The sequence below is a fragment of the Notamacropus eugenii genome, chromosome 3 (assembly GCF_028372415.1).
Source record: "Notamacropus eugenii isolate mMacEug1 chromosome 3, mMacEug1.pri_v2, whole genome shotgun sequence".
In the NCBI taxonomy this organism is placed as follows: Eukaryota; Metazoa; Chordata; class Mammalia; order Diprotodontia; family Macropodidae; genus Notamacropus; species Notamacropus eugenii.
In genome coordinates this window covers 345,831,702-345,853,202 of record NC_092874.1, presented here as the reverse complement: position 1 = coordinate 345,853,202, position 21,501 = coordinate 345,831,702, and the positions used below count along the sequence as shown (strand labels likewise).

General features: G+C 37.1%; 1 protein-coding gene across 4 annotated transcripts in view; it reads right to left on the bottom strand.

The window, feature by feature from the left end:
- The window catches only part of SNX24 (sorting nexin 24), a 230,331-nt gene extending 208,856 nt beyond the window's left edge, over nucleotides 1–21,475 (bottom strand). For 3 of the 4 annotated variants that reach the window (XM_072597169.1, XM_072597168.1, XM_072597170.1), the window contains exon 1: nucleotides 21,302–21,433. In XM_072597169.1, the coding sequence (XP_072453270.1) occupies nucleotides 21,302–21,433 (132 nt within the window). Of the gene's footprint in view, nucleotides 1–21,301 lie in introns of all 4 variants that reach the window. The other variant, XM_072597167.1, reaches the window with a different exon arrangement.
- Between the last annotated feature and the right edge of the window lie 26 nt (nucleotides 21,476–21,501).

Genomic DNA, 21,501 nt, shown 5'->3' with positions numbered 1-21,501 from the left:
AAGCAATACTGTACAATGATCAACTATGAATGGTTAAGCTATTCTGATCAATACAATGATCCAAGACAATTCCAAAAGACTTATGATGAAAAATATCCACTGCCAGAGGAAGAATTGGCAACTACAGTTCAAATATACTTTTTTAAATTTTATTTTGGGGGGTTTTGGGGAGAGGGGTCTGTGTTTTCTTTTGCAACAAGGCTAATATGGAAATGTTTTATATGACTTCACATGTATAATCTATATCAAACTGCTTGCCTTCTCAAGGAGAAGGGAGAAAATGGAGAAAAGGAGAATATATGTAACTCAAAAAAATGACTTTTTTCATGTAATTCAGAAATATTCAATGAAAACAATAAAAATATATTTGGGGAAAAATTATCTACTTCAGACTTTACTTTCATTACTTTACAAGTAATAAGGGGGTAAGAAGGAGGCCAAGGGAAAAATTAATCAGTCAGGTATATGTTCTAATCCAACCAAGGCTAACTGCAGCTCTAGCAGCTTTAGCTGTTCGGGCTTCCTCGGTATCCTCAGCAGCCAAAGGACCAGTTTCCTCCCCCAGTCTGGGCTTAGACTTTTCCTCAGCTGGTCTGTATTCATAAGTCTAGGGTAGGAATAGGATTCTTTTAAAAGCTTATGAAGATATTAGACTTGCTTTCTCTCTCTGCTCTGGTTCCCAGCCCCAGCTTGTGTTAAGGGCAAAAAATTATTTCCTGCCCTTTTAAGGAGTTTTCTGGCTTTATCCACCTCTCAATCTCCCTGAATTCATAATCCTGAAAACAAAGCAAGCAAATATATTTTACTTATGTTTTTTTAAAAACAGCATTTAAAAAGGAAGGCTTTCAAATGACAACTCTCTCAATACTACCAATGGGAGGGCATATGAATCCTCTTAAACACCCCTGGCTTAGATATGATATATGTGATATGTATATATAGATATAGATATAGATAGATATATTTGTAATTTAATTGGGATGACATTACATAGATTAGTTAGGTAAAACTATCATTTAAAAAATTATATCATATATATCATATACAATAAAAGACCTAAGAATTCAGATTAATGACCAATCATGGTTCCAGAGGATCGATGATGAAATGTACCTCCTTCCTTGCAGCATCACTCAAAGATAAAGATAAATAGTCAGATGAGAAATAAAACATAGATGTTAGTTAATATCAACTACATTCCCAATAGGGACCAGAAGAACAAAGTGGGTTTCCTACCACCCCTTGGCCATGTCATCATACATATATACCTGGAGCTCTACCCTTCAACTCTTGAATACAATCTCTAGTTCCCATCTGGCCCACTTAACCCTCTCAACTATGCAGCTCCCAACAGTCAGCAAAGAGCTGGGGGAGAAAAGGCACTCCCAATTCAGGCCTATGTGGACCTCTTTCGCCCTTCCATCTCCAGCTTGCCGCATTTGACACTTATCTTGAGCCCATGAGGGTTTTTATTTCTGGATACCCTCTTGTTCCTCTATCCTCCAGGCCATCAATCCTGAAAGTTGAAGCTACACAAGTGAATGATAATTCAGCCCCTCCAACTCTCTCTGGTTCAGCTCCCAAGAAGGATCATCTGCCTGTAAAGGTAGGTAGCCATGAGAAAAGGAAGTTCTGAGGGGGCGGAGCCAAGATGGCGGAGTAGAAAGATGCACATACACATAGCTCCGAACCCACAACCCACAGAACACCTGTAAAAAGGAACTTACAGCGAATTCTGGAGCAGTAGAGGCCACACAACAGTGGAGTGAAGGAGATTTCTGTTCCAGAGGGACCTGCAAACCTCTCACAAAAGGTCCTACGCACCGCGGACTGGGCGCTGGGACTGGGAGCCGAGTACAGCCCTGCCACGCCTGCAGCACCGAGAGAATCAGATCCGAGCGGGCTTCAGGGACAGGATCTCCAGCGGCCACGCGGGTCCCTCCACCCACAGGTGACGGGGGTTGGTGAGAGGGTCTCTTTGGTGGGTCGAGAGGGGAGTGGGGTGCCCCCATAACTCAGGCCCCCTCAGGACGCAGCAGCTGAGGCAGCGGCAGACCAGGGCTCCCCAAGCAGGCAGGAGCCTGGATCCATGGTTGAAGGTCTCTGCATAAAGCCCTGGAGGGAACTGAGCCCTGTGAGGCGGCCCTGCCCCCACCTGAGCACCTGAACTTAATCTCACACTGAATAGCAGCCCCACCCCCGCCCAAAGCCCTGAGGCTGGGAAGCAGCATTTGAGTCTCAGATCCCAAGCGCTGGCTGGGAGGATCAGGAGGCAAGGTGGGTGTGAGGAGAATATTCAGAGGTCAAGTCAATGGCTGGGAAAATGCCCAGAAAAGGGAAAAGAAATAAGACTATAAAAGGTTACTTTCTTGGTGAACAGGCATTTCCTCCCTTCCTTTCTCATGAAGAAGAACAATGCTTACCATCAGGCAAAGACACAGAAATCAAGGCTTCTGTATCCCAGCCCACTCAATGGGCTCAGGCCATGGAAGAGCTCAAAAAGGATTTTGAAAATCAAGTTAGAGATGTGGAGGAAAAGCTGGGAAGAGAAATGAGAGACATGCAGTCAAAGCATGAACAGCAGGTCAGCACCCTGCTAAAGGAGACCCAAAAAAATGTTGAAGAAAATAACACCTTGAAAAATAGGCTAACTCAATTGGCAAAAGAGGTTCAAAAAGCCAATGAGGAGAAGAATGCTTTAAAAAGCAGAATTAGACAAATGGAAAAGGAGATTCAAAAGCTCACTGAAGAAAATAGTTCTTTCAAAATTAGAATGGAACAGATGGAGGCTAAGGACTTTATGAGAACAGAACAAAGCCAGAAGAATGGAAAAATGGAAGATAATGTGAAATATCTCATTGGAAAAACAACTGACCTGGAAAATAGATCCAGGAGAGACAATTTAAAAATTATGGGACTCCCTGAAAGCCATGATCAAAAAAAGAGCCTAGACATCATCTTTCATGAAATTATCAAGGAAAACTGCCCTGAGATTCTAGAACCAGAGGGCAAAATAAATATACACCGCCTGAAAGAGATCCAAAAAGAGAAACTCCTAGGAACATTGTGGCCAAGTTCCAGAGTTCCCAGGTCAAGGAGAAAATACTGCAAGCAGCTAGGAAGAGAAAAGGAAGTTCCAAAAGCTAAATGACTGGTTCAAGGTCATTCCAGTTATAACCAAGCTACACAGGTCTCCTGATTCAATTCCAGACCAATGTTCTTTGTACTAGGTCACACTGCTACCCACATTGATCATGTATAATTTGCACATTCAGTTAATTTTGCTATAACATGAATTGCCTATTTCCACCAAAAGTACTAAGTCATTAGGAACTTCACATATATATCTCAAATATAAAAGTTGTATGAAACTAAAAAAAAAAAGAGGGGGCAAGTCTGGTAGCATAATCAAAGACTTTATTACTTGTGATATGCACAACACAAAAATGTCCTTATGAGGTTCATTTTAAAATATATTCTGAATTCACAGCGAGTGGAATAGGTTTAGTGAAGACTTCTCAGACTGTAATTCTTCTCCCAGGGGTGAGGTAAGACCTAGAGGCTCAAGGTTACAATATTTTTAGAATAGAATAGTTCCATATAAGGATATAAAACTGTGTAGTGTATTAGGGTCTCAATGATTGGATAAAACTTACATAATTCCTCGATGTCTTCATTTCAAAAGGGATTGGTTAGATTTCGTTGTCTAGAATGTAAGATCATATTCTCAGCTAATGAGGATAATGGTCAGTGGGGGAGGAGGGACTTGCGTTAGGGTCTATATAAATCACTGCCTTTTCTTTGTCTTCGGCTTTCCTACTCCAGGTGAACTGGTATAGGATTGTCCCGATTCTCGAGAATCGAATAAATAAACTTTCTGTCATCACTTTGAGAGGCCTCTGAGTAATTGATTTAAGTAGGGACTTGAGCCATTCCACACAACAGGAATAGTTAATATTTAAATCTCTCCTTGCTCATTACACGTGGAGCACAAATTTCAGAATCGCTAATCCCATGCTCAGCATTTTCCTTGCTATCCAAGTTGTTGGACATCCACAGCTTATCCCAACAAATGTCCAGCCTTCCAAAAAGAGTAGGCCTCAAAAAGAATGATTTTTCCTTTTCTTCCACAGTTAAACAAGGTTCAAAAGAATATTTTGAGGCAATGGGTTATACTAAGATATTACATAACTGACAGCCTTGGCAACCATGAAATAACTTCCCTCTAAGCTGCTTTATCAACAACAGTTCTCTTTAAAGTACTTTCCAAAGACTTAAGAACATTAATTAAGAAGTTTCCATTCACTTTTAACAAGTAAAAATCAATCCTTGATAATACCAGTCACAAGTATTTTAACAGCATAAGCTGAAACTAAGTACATCCTGATATATAAAAGCTATATTATATTTTTTTAATTCATTTAGATATCATGGTTAAATACTTCTTTGAAAAAACTTAATCACAGAAGGTAATGTTAATTGACCGATTATGATTTCACCAAATGTCTTACGATGTTCCAAAGAGAAAATCATTTCTATAGTGATGAACTATTTTCTTCTTTAAATAAATCCTCACTTGTAAGCTTTAGTTATTTGTTTCATTTTTAAAATCCTTACAGAAAAACATTTACCTTTGAATGTGAGATAAACACAATTTGTTGAAGGGCAGTGGTATAGATCGTTTTATAACATCTTAATAATAATAATTTTATAACACTTTATAATTTTTCCTATATCTCATTTTAATAAAGACTTTTTTTCTAGGAGTATTAGCTAGCAAAGTAGGGAAGAGGTAGGACTAGTCACTGAACTAGCTGACCTTTAAGATCCTATGACTCAGTTGGTATTAGAACTATGAAAGGAAGAATATTTCATTCCTATTTTGTCCCATGTCCTAACTTTTCTCAGCTTCTTCCTGTTTTTATATGGCTCGGTTAACTCTCTTGGTCTCCCCAACAATTTTTCCTGTCCTCTACAATCTTCCCCCACCCCCACCCCAGAATAGAACATACAAATATAGTTAGAAGAGAAAAAAACACCAAACAACAAGAAGAATTCATTAAATCCATCAACTACTGTAAGGGAATAGATAAAATAAATGTATCTGTTCTATAGAAATCCCTTCTACATAATTTTTAATATGACAATAATGTAATGAATAAGGAAAAAACTTTTAACCATGATCCACTGAATGACTCTGGTCAAAAGAACCTTATTTTAAATGGTTTATTAAATGGTATACTTAAATTACATTTAATAATAAAATATATTTAAATGGTATATTATGGTATAGTAAAACTGTATTTTTTCTTGTAGCTGAATGAGTTGAGTGGTAAGTGATGACTCAGAGGTCAAGCTAAAACAAAATGCTGAAAACGGGGACAGTCATTAAAACATCTGGAGCACAAGCCTACTGCTGTCCTGTTCTGGTTACATGTAAAATTGCTTAAGTTGATTCATTAATACTCTTTTTAAAGAAACAAGGCATACTTCTTTATAAGCTAGAAAATAAGGAAACGTACATTATTTTCCATAAACAATACCCTAAAGTAAAGCAAGTCAGCTGAAATTATCTAAACATTTCCTATAAAACAGTTCTCTAAAATCAATACTTATTGTAAACAACTGATTGTTCAACCACATAATCAACATTCTTAATTTGTTATATACTAAGAGGTTTTAGAAGATATTCTCTAATATAAAAGAATAAATTCCTTCATTTTAATCTTTGTTTCAAACCACATCAAAAAGAAGAAATATATGCCCTATATTCTCTATCAACATCTATCTAGTTCTACAAAAACCTCAGCTAAAAACAAATTTTTAATATGCAGGGATACCTTAGAAAGTCATAATAAATTCCAATGTATTATTGTCACTACAATATTTTCATAGTTTGAAAAAATAAAGCCTTTTACATCCCACCTGGAACACATTTCATCTTTTAGGTATGCCATCTTCTCAACAAAATTCACAAGAAACTTCTCAATGAACTAAAAACATAACTAGTCATGATGTAACAGTATTTAGATGCAAATAAAGGAATTTTAAATCAGAATAAACCACCCTTACAGGGAGAGTTGATGATTAAACCTGTCCTAAATTTTTAATACAATACTATTTGCATTATGAGTAAATAAATATGGCTGTTTCCAAACTATTGGAGCATTCTGTATTAATGAATTACATTAACTGGTAGAGTCACTGCCTTAAAAAATAACACTTAAATACACTAAGAAAATAAGTTTCCCACAATTTTTCTATCAAAATAAAACTTTATAATATTATCTCTTTTACTGTCATTTCAATATTTTTCACCCAAGCTATCAGCAAAAAAATCAAAGATATTTAATTAATATTCTATAATGTTTATATGCAGCTTTTACTTTTTAAAATTTATCAGAAAAAATTATTTGCTCATCCATTATTCTCTTGCAAAGTTCAAAGACTATTGTCTTCTTAAGTTGATTTCCGTCCTGTTCCCACATAATTAGTACTTCAAAAGGAATTTTGGGATAATGTTGAAAAGTTAATTAAAAGTAGTGTAAGCAGATGTGTCAGTCAAACATGACCTCTGCTCTAAAGTGCATTTAAATGCATGTCACCTTGACATGTAACACACAAATGTAAAATTTTTTGGTCAATATAAATCAAATGTACACTAATTTATTCAGCAGGTTCCCAGTATCTGAATCAACATTAGAAATATAACCAGTACTTGTTATTCCGTTATTGACAAAAGGAAGCATATTTAAATGATAACAAGTACTCATGGGTGTCATTTGGAAGTTAAATTGTTCCCCAAGGATATCCTCAGTAAGCTTCTACATTTAAAGGTCATTTAACACCAAATTATGAACAACTGTTGCATTTATTAGCACAGGCTCAATAGTTTGTAAGCTATAGTCATCAATTTAAACTGACAATAGAGTCTAATTGTCCACTGGAATTAAACAAGGAAAACAGACCTTTGTATAAACTTCTGCTCTCTATTCCATAATTTAATTTACTAAGGCATAATAGAAAAATCACTTTGCAAAGTGGAGATAGAAACTTTACTCAAATGTATTTACGAGGGAAAAGTATGTTTTAAAGTCCCATCTCAACTATTTCATCAGCTAAGACAGCAGAGCAGCTCTTTTCTTCAAACTTCCAATATGGAAACCTAAGAAAAACAAATTTTGTACCAGATATAGAGTCACTAAAACAAATCCACAAGATGAGACAGTAACACAGGAAGAGGTTTTAAAAAAATCAAATAATACAAAGAATTTAAATACTCAGAGCTCACACTGAGCTTCTCTCCCTCCTAACCTGCTCCATACCAAGGAGTTGTGCGCTACCAAGTCTAGCAGTGGCACATCCAAGGCAACCACTCAGCATAAACTCCCCACATCCCACAAAAGGCAGCCAATTAGCAACCAATTCTGCCAAGCTACACAGAGGAAAGCAAGAGAAACTGAGGCAGGGAAAGGAGGAAAGAAACAAAAACCTAAGTACTACAGAGTAAGTTGGAAGGGAAAGAATTTCCATCTAGGGGAAAATAAATTGGAAATCCAGTCGCGGTCACTCCTTGCCCACTCACATTAAACTGAACAAAGACAAAAGGCCAGGCCACCACAGCCTAGAGGAGAAGGGAGGGGGTCACCTGCAAAGTAGTGAAAGGTGAAGGGACCAAGGATAAGTAAGAGGAAGTTCTAAGGCCAAGAAGTCAAGCGAGAAAACTTTAGAACAAATGTAGCTCACAAGCAGATAAACTAGCAAGGAGAGCCATAAAAACAGAAGAATGAATGAAACCCAAAGAAATGCCAAAGCAAGTTATTACACTGTTAAGGAAAATGAGCCAATAGTAAAAAGAGAATTTTGTAGATTTCCCAGAAACCATGAAACAAAAGCAAAAAACTCCAGAAAAGTTCCAAAGACAAATAAAACTTCTAAAATAAGATATTAGCGATGAAATTTGGTTTTAAATCAGAACTCTTTAAAAAAAAAAAAAAGCAGTACATAATCCAGATGACCCAATGGAAAGTCTTTCCAAAGAGGTACAGGATTCTTAATCCAGGGTCTATGAAGTTTTTAAGAAAGAATTCTGATAGCTGTATCTCAATATAATTGGTTTTCTTTCTAATCCTTTGTATTCTGTGCATTTAAAATCATTATTCTGAGCAGAGGTCCATAGGCTTCACCATCCAATGATACAAAAAGGTTAAAAAAAAAAACAATAGGGAAAGGCTCTGAGAAAGAATAATAGATTTGAAGGATAAAAATACCAAAGTGGAAGAAACTCTGTCAAAAACAAAAGGCTTTAAAAGAACACTTTTAAAAATATATATGCATTCTATATAAGCATAAACAAATGACTTGAGGATAGGATGCAAAGAAAAAGCTTAAGAATTATGAGTTTTCCAGAAGAGTATTACAAGTTTAAAAAAAACACACCAAAAAAACCCTTTAATACCATACTGGCAGGAAAAATACGCAGAATTTTCTAATATTAACAATAAAATATTAGTCAACCAAACTAACAAAATACCACCAAAGAAAAGTCCCAAGATCAAAACCTCAAGGGCATTAAAGGAAAGAAATAAACACTGTACTAAGAGCTTTACAAATATTAACTCCTTTGAGCCTTTAAACAATCATGGGAAGCGGACAGAGGTTAAGTAATTTGACCAGAGTCACACAGCTAATAGATGACTTAAGTCTGACTAGAATTTGGATTTTCCTGACTTCAGGTCCAGAACCTAGCTACTGCATCACCTAGTTGCTCCTACATATAATTAATCATTTCAACAATAAACAAAATATTTTCTAAAGAACCAAGAGAAAAATTTTCAAATATGATACTACCTCAAATAATTAAGGACAGTCATGATAGTCTATGATAGTTCAAAAAGCAAAGGGGCTTAAGAAGAAATCCCAAAATAATAAATCCGACAAAACTAGCCTAATCATCAATGAAAAAAGACAGACAAAAAAAATAAAGATGGGAGAAATATCTGATTTACACTTCTAACAAAAGGAACAGAAGTAAATAAATACAGTTTTTGAGAAAAGACTAAGTAAATAAATTTTCTCATGTTTATAGGAATGACTGGGGTTTCTTTTTAAGAAACTGAACTGATGGTATTGGTAGGCTACATGTACTCTGGTCAGAGCAGTAGGATATGACGTAGAGTCCTAGAAGACGATTCCTTTTTTACCTTTTAAAAAGGATGTACCAAGTGTAGCACTCATTGCCTAAAATGCCAAACCAGTCACCCTAAATTGAAAAATCAATATGGGCAGCTACCAAGGGGATTCAGTGCCAAAAAAGTTGACAGGTGTAATATACTAGTTATAGTTATTGCAAAGTTAGTATGTATCTATCCAGTTTCCATTAGCAGTTCTGATTGGTTTCCATTCCAGGGAACATCATGCCTCCTTCAGTATAAGTTGATCACTTGAAATATCATCACCATGTAGACTGACTTAGCTACTGATATGCAACATTTTCTCAACTCCTTCAGTTGCCTCTCGCCTGTGACTGGAGGGCTGGAAGTTAGAGCCATAAATTGTTCCCAAAGCCTCCTTCATAGATGAGTTGGAACTCTGCAAGTAACTCTTCCGTTTTCACCAATAGCTCTGTTTGACTTCCCCTCCAGGTACCTGCTGGTACCTCCTCTCTCTGCTTTTCAGCTTCCTTTTGTGTGGTTTTCCCCCATTAGATGAGTGTTTCCGAATGGCAAGAAATAAAGAAGAAATTTTGCAAATATTTTTACAAGGAAGACACAGGCATAAGGGTGTAATATCATTGATGGCAGAGACACCTGTGTGACTCCCGAGTTTTGAGGAAGCTGCCCTTACAGAACATATCTAAGACTGGGGTACTTTACTCATTAATGAGTATCACAATTTGAGCCCCAGATCTGTTCCTCTACTTTCAGAACACCAAGTATTCCCTCTCCCCAAACTAAGACTATTAGTGAGCAATAAGAGGGCTAAGAAAGAAGGCAAGGATTAAGGAAGATAAGGTCTAATATCAAATAGTGAATCCAAATCACCAGGGCCATGGTATCCAGAAAAGAGAGATGAGGCAAGTCAAGTCAAAAAGCATTTATTAAAGTGCTTGTTGTATGGACAAAACAAGGCCTTACTACCAGGCACAAACCTCTTTAAACTCAAAGATTACAAACTCTAACAGTAAGACAATATGTAAACAACTAAATATATAATAAATATGCACAGAAGAAACTGGAGGTAATCTTAGAGGGAAGGCACTAGCAGAAAGTAGAATGGATATCTTGAAGGACGTCAGGAAGCCAGGTGGTGAAGGTAAAAAGAGAGAGCATCTTCAGGCATGAGAGACAGATAGCTAAAAGGCAGGAGTTCAGAAATGGAGTGTCCTGTGTGAGTCACAAGAAGGCCAGTGTAGAGGCACCAAACAAGACCTACCATGCATGGAAGTGTGCTATATGAGAATGACACAAGCACAGAATCCCAAACCAAGAACTGACGCTAAAAATAAGAGTAAACAGAAAAAAAGAGGGGCAGCCAGATGATGCAGTAGACAGAGAACTGGGTTTGGAATCAGGAATGCTCATCTTCCTTAGTGCAAATCCAGTCTCAGACACTCACTAGCTGCGTGACCGTCGGCAAATCATTTAACCCTGTTTGTCTCAGTTTCCTCAACTATAAAATGAGGTGGAGAAGGAAAGAGCAAACCACTCCAGAAAACCACAAATGGGGTCATGAAGAGTCGGACACAAATGAAACAACTGAACAACAAAACATTCTCCACATAATTACCACCATAGTTACCAGTTGGACATGACTGAATAACAACAGAAAAAAAAAAAGCAAACACAATGAAAAAACAGTATGGTTTAACAGAAAACCTAGAGGAAAATCCAGAAAAGGGAATAACCTAGAAAGACTACAAGAGTGAGTAAAACAAAGGAAATAATGAGATGAGAATTTGGGAGAGGGTAACTGAAAGGTGAAAAAATAGCTTAAAACTGAAGGTTGAAAACTTACCCCCCAAGTAATAGACTACCTGAAAAACAGAACATAGGAAACCCAACCTAAACAAGTCTGCAAGATACACAACAATATTAGTAGAGTCAGAATATAGAAATAACGGAAGAAAATGAAAGATAACTGCTACTGAAAACAACCTAGAAAATAGATTGAGGAGAAATAATTTAAGAATCAACAAACTCCCTGAAAACCAAGATAAATGTAAAGAAATAAAAATAAAAATGAAAAACTTAGACCAATTTATTTCAAGTAATCATAAAAGAAAACTGCTCACATGTATCAGAACTGAAAGACAAAGTGAAAATAGAAAAAACTGTCTGGTCAGCGTCTGAAAGAAAGATCCAAATCCAAAAAAGATTCAAAGATTCAAAAGAAAGACTCCTAGGAATGCCAAAATCTAAAAAAGTGACGGGTCACTTCCTTAAAAAAAGGCCCAAATGAAAACTCCAAGGAACGCCACAACCAAAATCCAAAACTTCCAGGGCAAAGGAAATATATTGTAAGCAGTCAGAAGACAAGACTTCAAGTAACAAGAAAACACATTCAGGACTTGACAGCAATCACTATAAAAAAAGAAAAAGAAAAAAAAATCTAAGAATGTAGCATTCCAAAAGGAAAAAAATAAAGACTTATAACCAAGAATAACTTATCCTGAAAGACTGAGTGTAATCTCTAACACCATTTCATGGTGCACTAGCAGCTAACTGCATTCTAAACCCAGAGACTGAATCACCTGACTGTCCTAGGACAGGTGCGCTCCAAAGAGAAGAAACATACCAAAAAGATAAATACTTGCACCAAGTTATGATAAGGGGCAAAATACTGGGAGTCCCAAAAATTGAAGTACAGTTTTAAGCTTTGACAGCTAAACGATATATTATACTTCAGGTGAACTCAAAAAAGCATGGGCATTTCTGAAAACATGATCTCACAGCAACAGTAAAACCAGAAATTGTTACAAAAGGAAACTATATTATGCTAATGAAGTCATTGTAGATGAGGAAATCATATCAATACATAATATATATGCTCCAAATGGCATAGTATCTAGGCATGTAAAGGAAAACTTAATTGAATTACATGGAGAGATAGCCAGCTGACATAACTATTAAATTCCCTCTAAGATCAAGAAAAAACAAACAAAAATGTAAACAAAAAAGAAATTAGAGCTTTTAGAAAAGTCAGATCAGAGAGATTTCTATCAATTACTAGATGGGAATAGAAAGTAGTATACATATTATCAGCTGTGTGTCAAATCTTTACAAAATGACCATGTACTAAGATTATAAAACCTCATAAAATTGCAAAAAAAGTACAAATATTAAGGATATTCTTTACTGGGAATATGCAATAAAAATTATAACCATTAAGTAATGAGATATTAAAGAAAGGATTGAAAAGTTAAGTAGAGACTAAAGAATTTATTCCTAGAGAATCAGAGGCTCAAAGAACAGATCAAAGAAAGATAATTTCATCAAAGAAAATGACAACAATAAGACAGCATATCAAAATTTGGATGATGTTATACAAACAACTTTTAAGGAACAATTTATGTAACTAAATATCTTCCTCAAGGCAAAAAGAAAAAATCCCAAATAATAAATAGTCAAAGAACATGAAAGGGCAAAAGAAGAAATACAAACTTCCTTCTAAGGAAGAAATATTATCAGTAAATATATATATTTATAAATATAAATATATATAAATATATCAAAAATGCTACAAACAACTAATTAGAGAAATGCAAAGTAAATTAGAGAGATGCAAATTAAAACAACTCTGAGGTACCACATCACACCTATCAGACTGGCTAACATGACAAAACAGGAAAATGATAAATGTTGGACAACATGTGGGAGAGTTGGAACATTAATACATTGTTGGTGAAGTTACGAACTGATTCAACCATTCTGGAGAGCAATTTGGAACTCTGCCCAAAGGGCTACAAAACTGTGCATAACCTCTGACCCAGCAAGACCAATTGTAGGTCTGTATCCCAGAGACCATAAAAATGGAAAAAGGACCCACGTGTACAAAAATATTTATAGCAGCTCTTTCTGGGGTAGCAAAGAACTGGAAATTGAGGGGAGGTCTCAACTGAACAAGGTATGGGATATGAATGGAATGGAATGCTATTGGGACCTCAGAAAAACCTGGAAAGACGTATGTGAACTGTCCACTCACATAACTATCAGCCCAGCCAAGTGAGCAGAGCCAGGAAAGCCTCGTACCCAAGGAGAGAGACTTTCACAGACTTGGCTCTTCTAAGACAACTCCAAATGACTCATGATGGAAAAATGCTGCCACCTCCAGAGAAAGGGCGGAGTCTAACTATGCAGGGACGCACACTATTGGCTCTTTTTTGTTGTGGTTTTGTTTCATTTCTTCTTTCTTGTGATTCCTCCCATTGGTCCTAACTCTTCTTTACAATATGACTAATTTGAGAATGTTTAATATGAATGTATATGTAGAATCTATACCAGATTGCACACCATCTCGGGGAGGGGGAAGGGAAGGGAGTTAAGAGAAAATTTAAAACTCAAAAGCTTATGGAAATGAATGTTGAAAACTCAAATTAATTTTTTTTCAAAAGTTTAGAGAAAAAGAATTATACTTAATGTAAGGAAGAACTTTCAGGAAACAACTTTCTGAAAGTGGAAAGTAGTGTCTTAGGGAGGTAATGGGGTTTCTTTTATGGACAATTGTCAAACAAAAGTCATATGTGGACACAGGGCATTTGTTGGATCATGTATGTGACAAATTAGTTGTTCTCTAAGTTGTTTTTTCCACATCCAAGACTGAACTCTGTGGATAACATTCAACTAAAAATAGAGCCTATGTTACATTTTTATTTGATTTCCAGACTAGGTTATCTTTAGAAGTTGAACAGATTAACAAGGGTAACTGCTTCTCTGGACTAAATTATATCAAGATGGAGCTATATGGTGACCTGAACATAATTGGAACCTTTGAAGGATTTGATGATGTTATCTTAGAGCTTATTATATGCCTATCCTCAAAAACTATTTTAAGTTTGGAAAAATTATGTTTCATCCTATCATCACGAAAAATTACCCCAATTATGAATCTGAGTAAATGGAATGATGGTGGTACCATCAAAAGGTATAGGGAACTCTGAAGGACAGATGGGCTAGTGTAAAATACAGTGAGTTCTGTTTTGGGTTTATTGAGATGTCTATGGGACATCAGAAATGTCTCTGGGACTTTTAGTAGTGATTATTACATTAGAGAGCTGATACACTGGAGCTGCTAGCAATGAGGACTATCATCAGAAAATTTGATAAGGATGCTATCTTTGTGTTTGAAAGCATTGATAAAAATGTTAAATAGCAGAGAGTAAAGGAGAGAGAGACCCATGGCACTACAACTTAACCTCCTTCCAAGCTGATAAAAAATGGCAACTCCTCTTTGACTCTAGGCACAAAACAAGTTCTAAACCCACTCATTTAGTGGACTTAAATCCACTAAATTAGATTTAGATTTAAATCCACAAACATTTATTAAGTCCTTATACTACATCAGATACTGTGCGAGGTACTAGAGTTACAAAAGCCCTGCCTTGAAGGAACTTATATACCAAGTCATATAAAAAATAATTGGGGTAGGAAGTGGCACTAGCAACTGATGGTATCAGAAAAGGTCTCTTAAGAGAACTTTCGGCACTTGAACTGAAACTTGAAAGAAGTTAGGTATTCATATTCTAGTGTTCCTATTTTCTGGTGAAAATCAGATTTAACATACAATTAACAATTAAGAAATGGAGATACACATTTGGATTGTCACTGCAGAATGTGTGTTTATGTAAACTGAGGTAAAAATCTGGTGAAGTTAAATAAAATTTCTACTTGCACATCTGAAAAAAAAAAAGAAATGCAACTAAAACAATTCTGAAGTTCCACCTCACACAGATCAGATTAGCAAAATTGACAAAAATAGAAAAGGACAAATATTGGAGAAGAAAACAGGTCGATTAATACAGCAGAGCTATGAAGTGGCCCAGTCAGCTTTTGATTGAGTGATGTCACAAGGGGGCTTACCTCTCGAAGTTATTATAAAAAGTGGAAAAGGATTCAATATTTATAACAGATCTTTTTGTGATGGCAAAGAACTGGAAACTAACAGGGTGGCATCAACTGGGGAACGCCTGAACACAATGTGACATCATATGAAATGAACTGATGCAGCCTGAAGCCAAGAGAACCAAAGGAACAACTTATACGACAGCAACAACACAGCAAAGACAGCTCTGAAAGGCTTCAGTGTTCTGGTCAATGCAAGGACCAAACATAGTTTCAGAGGGTTGGTGATATAACATGCAAACCATCACCTGAAAGAGGGGATGGACTCGAGGTGCAGAGTAAGACATACAGGTTTGGACATTGAGTGGGAATTTGTTTTGCTTGACTATGCACAATTGTTCAAAGTTTTTGTTTTTCTTTTTACTTTTTTCAAAGGGAGGAGTAGGAAGAAGAAAGAGAAAAAATAATGCTTGTTAATTGAAAAAATGAAAAAAAAATTTTAAAGTAGAGAAAGAACAGGTAAATGATTAGATTTTTAAAAGCTAGAAAAATAACAAATCTAAAAACTCCAAAGACAAAAAAGAACATTTAGAAAATCAGGGGAAAGATAAAAATTACAGCAAAATAACCATTATAAATAAAAAGAACTTCATTTTAAAAAATCTTCACAAAATATATTAGCAAACCTGATTTTTAAAGAGGAAAATTGAGTAAAGAGGAAAAAAAAGGAAACTATTAGACAATATTTTGCCCAATTACATATTAACAAAGTTGATATGAAATGCAAGAGCATTTCCAAAAATATAAAATAGCAAGAAAGAGAATTTAAATAACTCAATCTTAGAAAAAGAAATTTGAACATGCCATAAATTCCCAAAGAATATAACATCAAGACTAGAAGGATTTACTAGCTAATTCTATTAAAGATTCAAAGAAAAAAATTAGTTTCAATATGAAATAAACTGTTTCCAAAAATAGAAACTGAAGGGATCTTAGTAAATACCTTTGGTCTTGATACCTAAAGTAAAGATAAAACAGAAGGAAATGACAGACCAATATATCAAGACCAAACTGACAGACCAATATACTTAATGAACATCAACGTGGAAATACTAACTAAAATATGAGCAAAGAGGCTGCAGCAATGTATTAAGATCTTATTCGCTTCCTTCAAGACTTAGCTTAAACTTCTAGATCTTGTTATCAATAAGAGGTTAAATACTTTCTTCTGTCTTCACAATCTCTAAAGCCAGCAAAATTCATTTGGAGAAATAAAGCATTTAGAATATCAAGAAAAATAATGAAAATAACTAGGGAAGAACAGCAAGTCCAGACCTCAAACTATCCTGTAAAGTAGTCATCATCAAAACGATTTTCTATTGGTTAAAAAACAGAGGCTGATCAATGGAAAAGACCAAACAAGGGGGAATTAGAAACAATGGAACTCAGTAATCTAGAGTTTGATAATGGGGGAGGGAGGTAGGAAACAACTACTTAAGAAAGAACTCCCAACCGGATTAAAAACTTCTGCCAACTTGGAAAGAAGTCTGGCAGAAGTAATACACAATATATTTTAAAAAGATAAATGATCTTAATATTAAAGATAATATTATAAAAAAGAGAGAAACATAATATAACTTTCACAAAAAAGACAGAAACATAACTTTCACAGCTATGAGCAGGTGATGTATTCTTAACCCAACAAGGGAGAGAGGCAATTACAAAGGTTAAAACGTATTAAATAGAGAATAAAAAAGAGATAAAATTAAATAGATAAAGCAGAAATAAAAAGACTGATGAAACTTTCTGAGAAGCTTCTATACACACAAAATCATACACCTAAGTTAAAAAGGGAAACAGTCAAATGGAAAAAAAAAATCTTTCCATCAAAATTTCTCTGATAAAGATTTGTTATCCCAGATACAGATAAAACAGTAAAAAAACAAAAACTACTCAAATATCTGTGGTCAAAGGATATGAAGAAAAGAAAACTTAAGAGAACAGCAAACTATTAATAACCATATGAAAAAATATTCCAAATTACTAATAATAAGGAAAAGTAAAATCAAAATAACACTGAGATTTAACCATACACCTTGAAAATCTGGCAAAGATGAAAAAAGATGGGAATAGTCAATGTTGGAAGGGTTGTAGGAAGATAAACACACTAGTACATTGTTAGTAAAGTTGTGAATCAGCACGATCATTTTGGAAAACTGTACAAATAAACAAAAAAACTATACAAATAAAATGACAAAATGACAAAAATTCCATATCCTTTTACACAGAAATTCCACCATGCCCCAAAGAAAACACTAATAAGGAGAAAGTCCCTATATCAATCAATCAATTAATAAACATTTATTAAACTACTATTATGTTTCAGGCACAGTGCTAATAGACAAAATATACAACAAGTGGCAAAAGTCAGATCCTGCCCTCAAGAAGCTTACAATCTAATGGGGGAGACAACATGCAAATAAATATACACAAAGCTAGCTACATACAAGATAAACAGGAAATCATTAAAAGAGAGAAGGCCTTGGAATTAAAAGGAATTGGGAAAGGCTTCCTGTGGAAGGTAGTATTTTAGTTGGGACTGACAGTAAGCCAGAGAGTTTAGCAGTTGCAGCAAAGGAGGGAGAGATTCCAGGCATGGAGGACAGCCAGAAAAAATGCCTGGAGTGAGAGATGGGATTGTCTTGTTCCTGGAAAAGTCAGCAGGCCCAGTGTCACAGAGTCCAGAGAGTAAAGCATAAGACTGAAAAAGTAGATGCAGGTAGGTTAAATGAATGCCAAACTTTGAATGCCAAACACAGTATTTTGTACTTGATCCTGAAGGCAATAGGAAGTCACTGGAGTTTATTGATCAGACCTGTGCTTTGGGAAAATTACTTTAGTGGAGAAGAGATTAGAGTGACTTGAGGCAGGTAGACACACCAGCAGGCTACTGAAATAATCCAGGGGTTTAGTGTTGAGGGTCTACACTAGAATGGTAGCAAAGAATTGACAATAAAGTATATACCCATAGACAGGCTAAACAAATTGTACTTTAAGAAATAACAAATACGATAAACACAATAAAGCACAGAAAGATCTATATGAACTATATGAAATAAGCAAATCAAAAAGTCAATATATACAACTACCCCAAGGTAAACAGAAAGAACCACAAAAAAAATCAAAAGTGAAAATTACAAAAGTGCAAAATTACAAAAAAAAGCATGGCTCCAAAGAAAAGATATAAGATACTCCCTCCCCAGAGTCCAGGGTCCAGAAATGTGGTTCATTATATAGATTTTCAGACTTTTGCAACATATTGATCAGTTTTGCTTTCTTTTCATTCTCTTAAAAATTGTTATATGGAATGGCTTTCTGAGAAAGAGTACTGGAAGATATTCTAGTGACTTATAAAAAGGATAAATAAAAATATATTTTTTAAAAAGACAGCTCAAATCCCACCTTTTGCCAATGGTTCCCCATTTCTCCTCCCTCCCCCCACCCAGTCCCTGGCCTTTAAGGGGACCTTCAACTTATTCTGTATGTATCTTTACATACATGGTTATTTGCATGTTGTCTCCCCATCAGAAGGTGAGCTCCTAGAGGAAAGGGATATTGTCTTGGTCTTTCTTTGAATCCCCACTGCTTAGCATAGTGATTGCCACTGAGATTAATAAATGGGTGGTGACTGACTACACTTCTTGACTCTAGTCTCTCCTGATCCAAAACTTCTGCATACCACCACCAGATGGTTTTTTTAATTTAAAAGGATCCATCACCTCACTGATATTGGTACCTCTTCCACCAGTATATTCAACAACTCTTCCATACATTCTTTCCTTGTGGGATTTCTTGTCCTCTCCTTAAAGGAAAGATTTATACAATGCACTAGAGGTCTTCTTTCATTTTTTTTAATATTTACAGGATAGCAGTCTTTACTCCTGCTACCATTTATCCCTCACTCGATTCATGACCCATTAAATTAGAGATTGGTACTGGACCTCCCTCTACCAATGTAGGTTTTTTCCTTCTCAGAAACTTGTAGTCTCAGAGTTGCCTAGACAGAAAACTGAGAGGTTGGGCCTCTCCCAGGATCTCCCAGGATCACACGGCTAGTATGTGTCAACAGGTGGGACTTGAAACCAAGTCTTACTGGCTTTGAGATCTCTTTTCACTATGGCATGATGAATGCCTCTTAGAATACTAGATTAATCTTCCTAAAACACAGGCTTAATGTTATTCTCCTGTTCAAAATCTTCAATAACTCTCTAATACCAGGAAGTTCTTCTTACCTGTAATGTATCAACATTGCTTACATCTCCCGCTAGTAAAGTGGTCCCTGACCACCCTTTCCTTCAAAGTTCATTTGTCCACTGAACTTCATTACCACTTGCCTGTATCATTCACTTACCAATCAACAAGCACCTACAATGTACTAATTACTTAAAGCCTCTGTTCTCAAGTTTGTATCAGAAGAGATGTGTAGATAAAATTATATATTTAGAGCTAGAAGGGAACTCAAAGCTCAAACAGTTCAACCCTCTCATTTTATAGAGGAAACTGACATCCAGAGAGGTTAAATAATTTTCTGAAGCTGACAGTGGCAGTAAATAACAAACTTAGGATCTGAACTCAAGTCCTCTAACTCCAAATCCTTTTAGGGAAAGCACTACAAACAGAGGGTATCAGGGTCCCTTCAAGGATCTCCCCTTCACAATACTGCAAATTAAAGACCCCTGGACCTGCAGCTAAGCTTTTCCATACGTTGTCTTCTCCAAATACAAATGTAAACTTGTGGAGAACAAGGACTGTCTCCATTTTCTACAGGTAATATTTTCTATTAGAGTAGTTGGCACTGATAAGTACTTAATGCTTTTGTATTCCATTTCTCACAGAAGATGGCTAAGTCTTAGATTCTAAGAGGCAGAGGTGAGCATTCCAAGCACAGGGGAAAACAGTATGAGCAAAGAGATGGGAGTTAGAGTGTCTGTCATGTGTGAGGAAAAACCCAGTTTGGCTAGAGAGTTAATTGTGTAGTATCGGTGGCGTTTTCTGAATCAGGGCTTAAACCTTTTATGATTAATCTTCTACAATCTGTGTTCTCTCTTACTAGATAATCGTAAACCCCTCAAAAGCAGGAAACACCTGCAAAGAGCCCTGCTCTGGCATCCAAAACTTGCTCTGGAGACATAAGCCTTATTACCAGTATCATGTAAGGCAAGTTCCTTGGCCTTGGAGTGACTCAGTTTCCTAACCTATAAAACAAGAGGACTGGATCATCTACTTACTAGATTATGTCAGAAGTCCCTTCTAGCAATACGTCTATGATGCTGCCTCTTATAGGCTCCTACCTTCCTGACACAGAACAGGAATTCAACCTGATTTAAACCACAAAGTTTTCACGGAGGAAGGGATGTTGGAAATTATTTGAAATTGGGAATTTCAATCTATGCTTTTTAAATAATGCCCATCTTGATCCAAGCCAGAGAATTTTGCCAACTTCTTACAAAGGACTTTCGCTATAAAAGACAGCAACTTTAAGGCAGAGTGGCAGCAGCTCAAAAAGCAACAATATATTAACACTAAAAGTAGATGGTGAAAAGACTGTGTTCCCCAACGCCAGTCAACTCCGGAAATCTGTCATTCCAGAGACTCTCCAGGCAGCCTTTTGGATTTGGGGCAGGGGAGGAAAGAAGGTGAGAGACTGCAGGTTCGGGGTGGGGGGCATTCTCACCCCACCACCCCAAGCTTTTTTATTCTGGCTGGTTTTCGGCTTTATTTGGGGTGTTTGGGGGGCAGGGCAGACGAAGAAGCCCCTGGGAGGGGGCTCGGAAAGCCAAGAGCCCACAGGCTGGGGCGCAGAGGGTCTGCTCGGCAGCTGACCTGCGCACACCACACGGTCCTCGGCACTCTGGGATCAGGACCCGGGCCAGGGAGCCGGGCAACGCCTCCCGTGGTGAGTCCGAAGGCGGGAGGTGAAAGGATGGGGGAGGGGGGCTGGCGAGGGAGAGGCGGGGGAGGGGCGGAGGGGGGAGGGGAGGCGGCGGTCTCCAAGACGACGCGCCTCCAAACTTGCGGGACCCCGCCCTTTCTCCCCGCGGGGAGAGGCGCAGGGGTGGGAGCCCGTCCCGAGGGGAGCCGGGCTCAGGAGCAGGGAGGGGGAGCCTCCCCCTCGAGATTCCTCTCACTTGTCCCCTCCCCAACAGCCGGCCGGCTCCCTCCGACCCGGACTCGCGCCCTACCGTGTAGCCTCTCTCCAGCTCGCTCTCTTCGTAACGAAAAGACGGAATGTAGACCTCCATGGCCTGGCCGGGCTGGGCCGGGCGGGCTGAGGGCCAACCCCCCTCCTCTTCCTCCTGCCTCCGCCCCACCATGGCCAGCTCCGCCCCCGGGGTGGGAGGAGGCGGAGGCTTCATTCAGAATGAGGCACGGGAGGGGCGGG